Source organism: Antrostomus carolinensis, unplaced genomic scaffold (genome assembly GCF_000700745.2).
Source record: "Antrostomus carolinensis isolate BGI_N321 unplaced genomic scaffold, ASM70074v2 scaffold6521, whole genome shotgun sequence".
In the NCBI taxonomy this organism is placed as follows: domain Eukaryota; kingdom Metazoa; phylum Chordata; class Aves; order Caprimulgiformes; family Caprimulgidae; genus Antrostomus; species Antrostomus carolinensis.
The window spans coordinates 4,593-5,291 of NW_010294704.1; the positions used below are offsets into that span (position 1 = coordinate 4,593).

The 699-nt window shown below is 38.5% G+C and overlaps 1 protein-coding gene across 1 annotated transcript in view; it reads right to left on the reverse strand.

Annotated features, from left to right (window-relative positions):
• Positions 1-356: 356 nt before the first annotated feature.
• TAFA2 (TAFA chemokine like family member 2) overlaps positions 357-699 on the reverse strand; it is a gene marked incomplete at its 3' end in the record, with an annotated part of 33,541 nt that continues 33,198 nt past the window's right edge. The window contains exon 3 of the mRNA XM_010177713.1: positions 357-481. Within this exon, the coding sequence (XP_010176015.1) occupies positions 357-481 (125 nt within the window). The remainder of the gene's footprint in view (positions 482-699) is intronic.

Below are 699 nucleotides of genomic sequence, written 5' to 3' on the forward strand. Positions count from 1 at the left end.
TGCACTTGTTTGTTTGCTATCCTGTGAATGAATAGCTTAGCAGGGTGTATAGACTTTGTGCAACTGTTTTCAGAGAGAAATACACATCAGATTACAATACATTTAATTATTACTGTTAGTTGAAAAAACGGTCATCTCTAGTATCTCCACTGCTTACCTGAGAAGGCTTACCATGTTCAAGTAATTGCAAAGTATGTTGAGAAAAGTGTGCAGGACAAAGAAGTCCAATCCCAGTATGATGCTCTTCCATGCTTCTTTAGCCTTCTCAACTTGTGTATTCTATATGCACCTAATTTCCTGTGCACTTTTTTTTTTTTTTACCTGTTGGTAACATGTCAGGTTGGTATCATACCTACCCTAGTTGTTTTCACTTTATTCCCAGAGGAACAGCTCCATCCCTTACGATCTGGAAGGACTTTACATTCCTCCCCTTCAAGACATGGTTGCATGTGGCACCACCATTTCTGCTCCACTATTGAAGCTACAAGAGAGGAAAACAAACACTTTTGCATGTTGTCGAAATGGACGCATCATTACGTCATCATGTTGCAACACTTATTTTATTTTTCCAGGAAAATTTTAGAAATATATTGACTGACAGCTAGTCTGTGATTTTCAGCCAGCTCAGAACCTTCACAAGAAAATAGGTTTCCATTTGTACAAGGTGCTATGTGCTTCAAAGTCAATAGCTTTACTGGG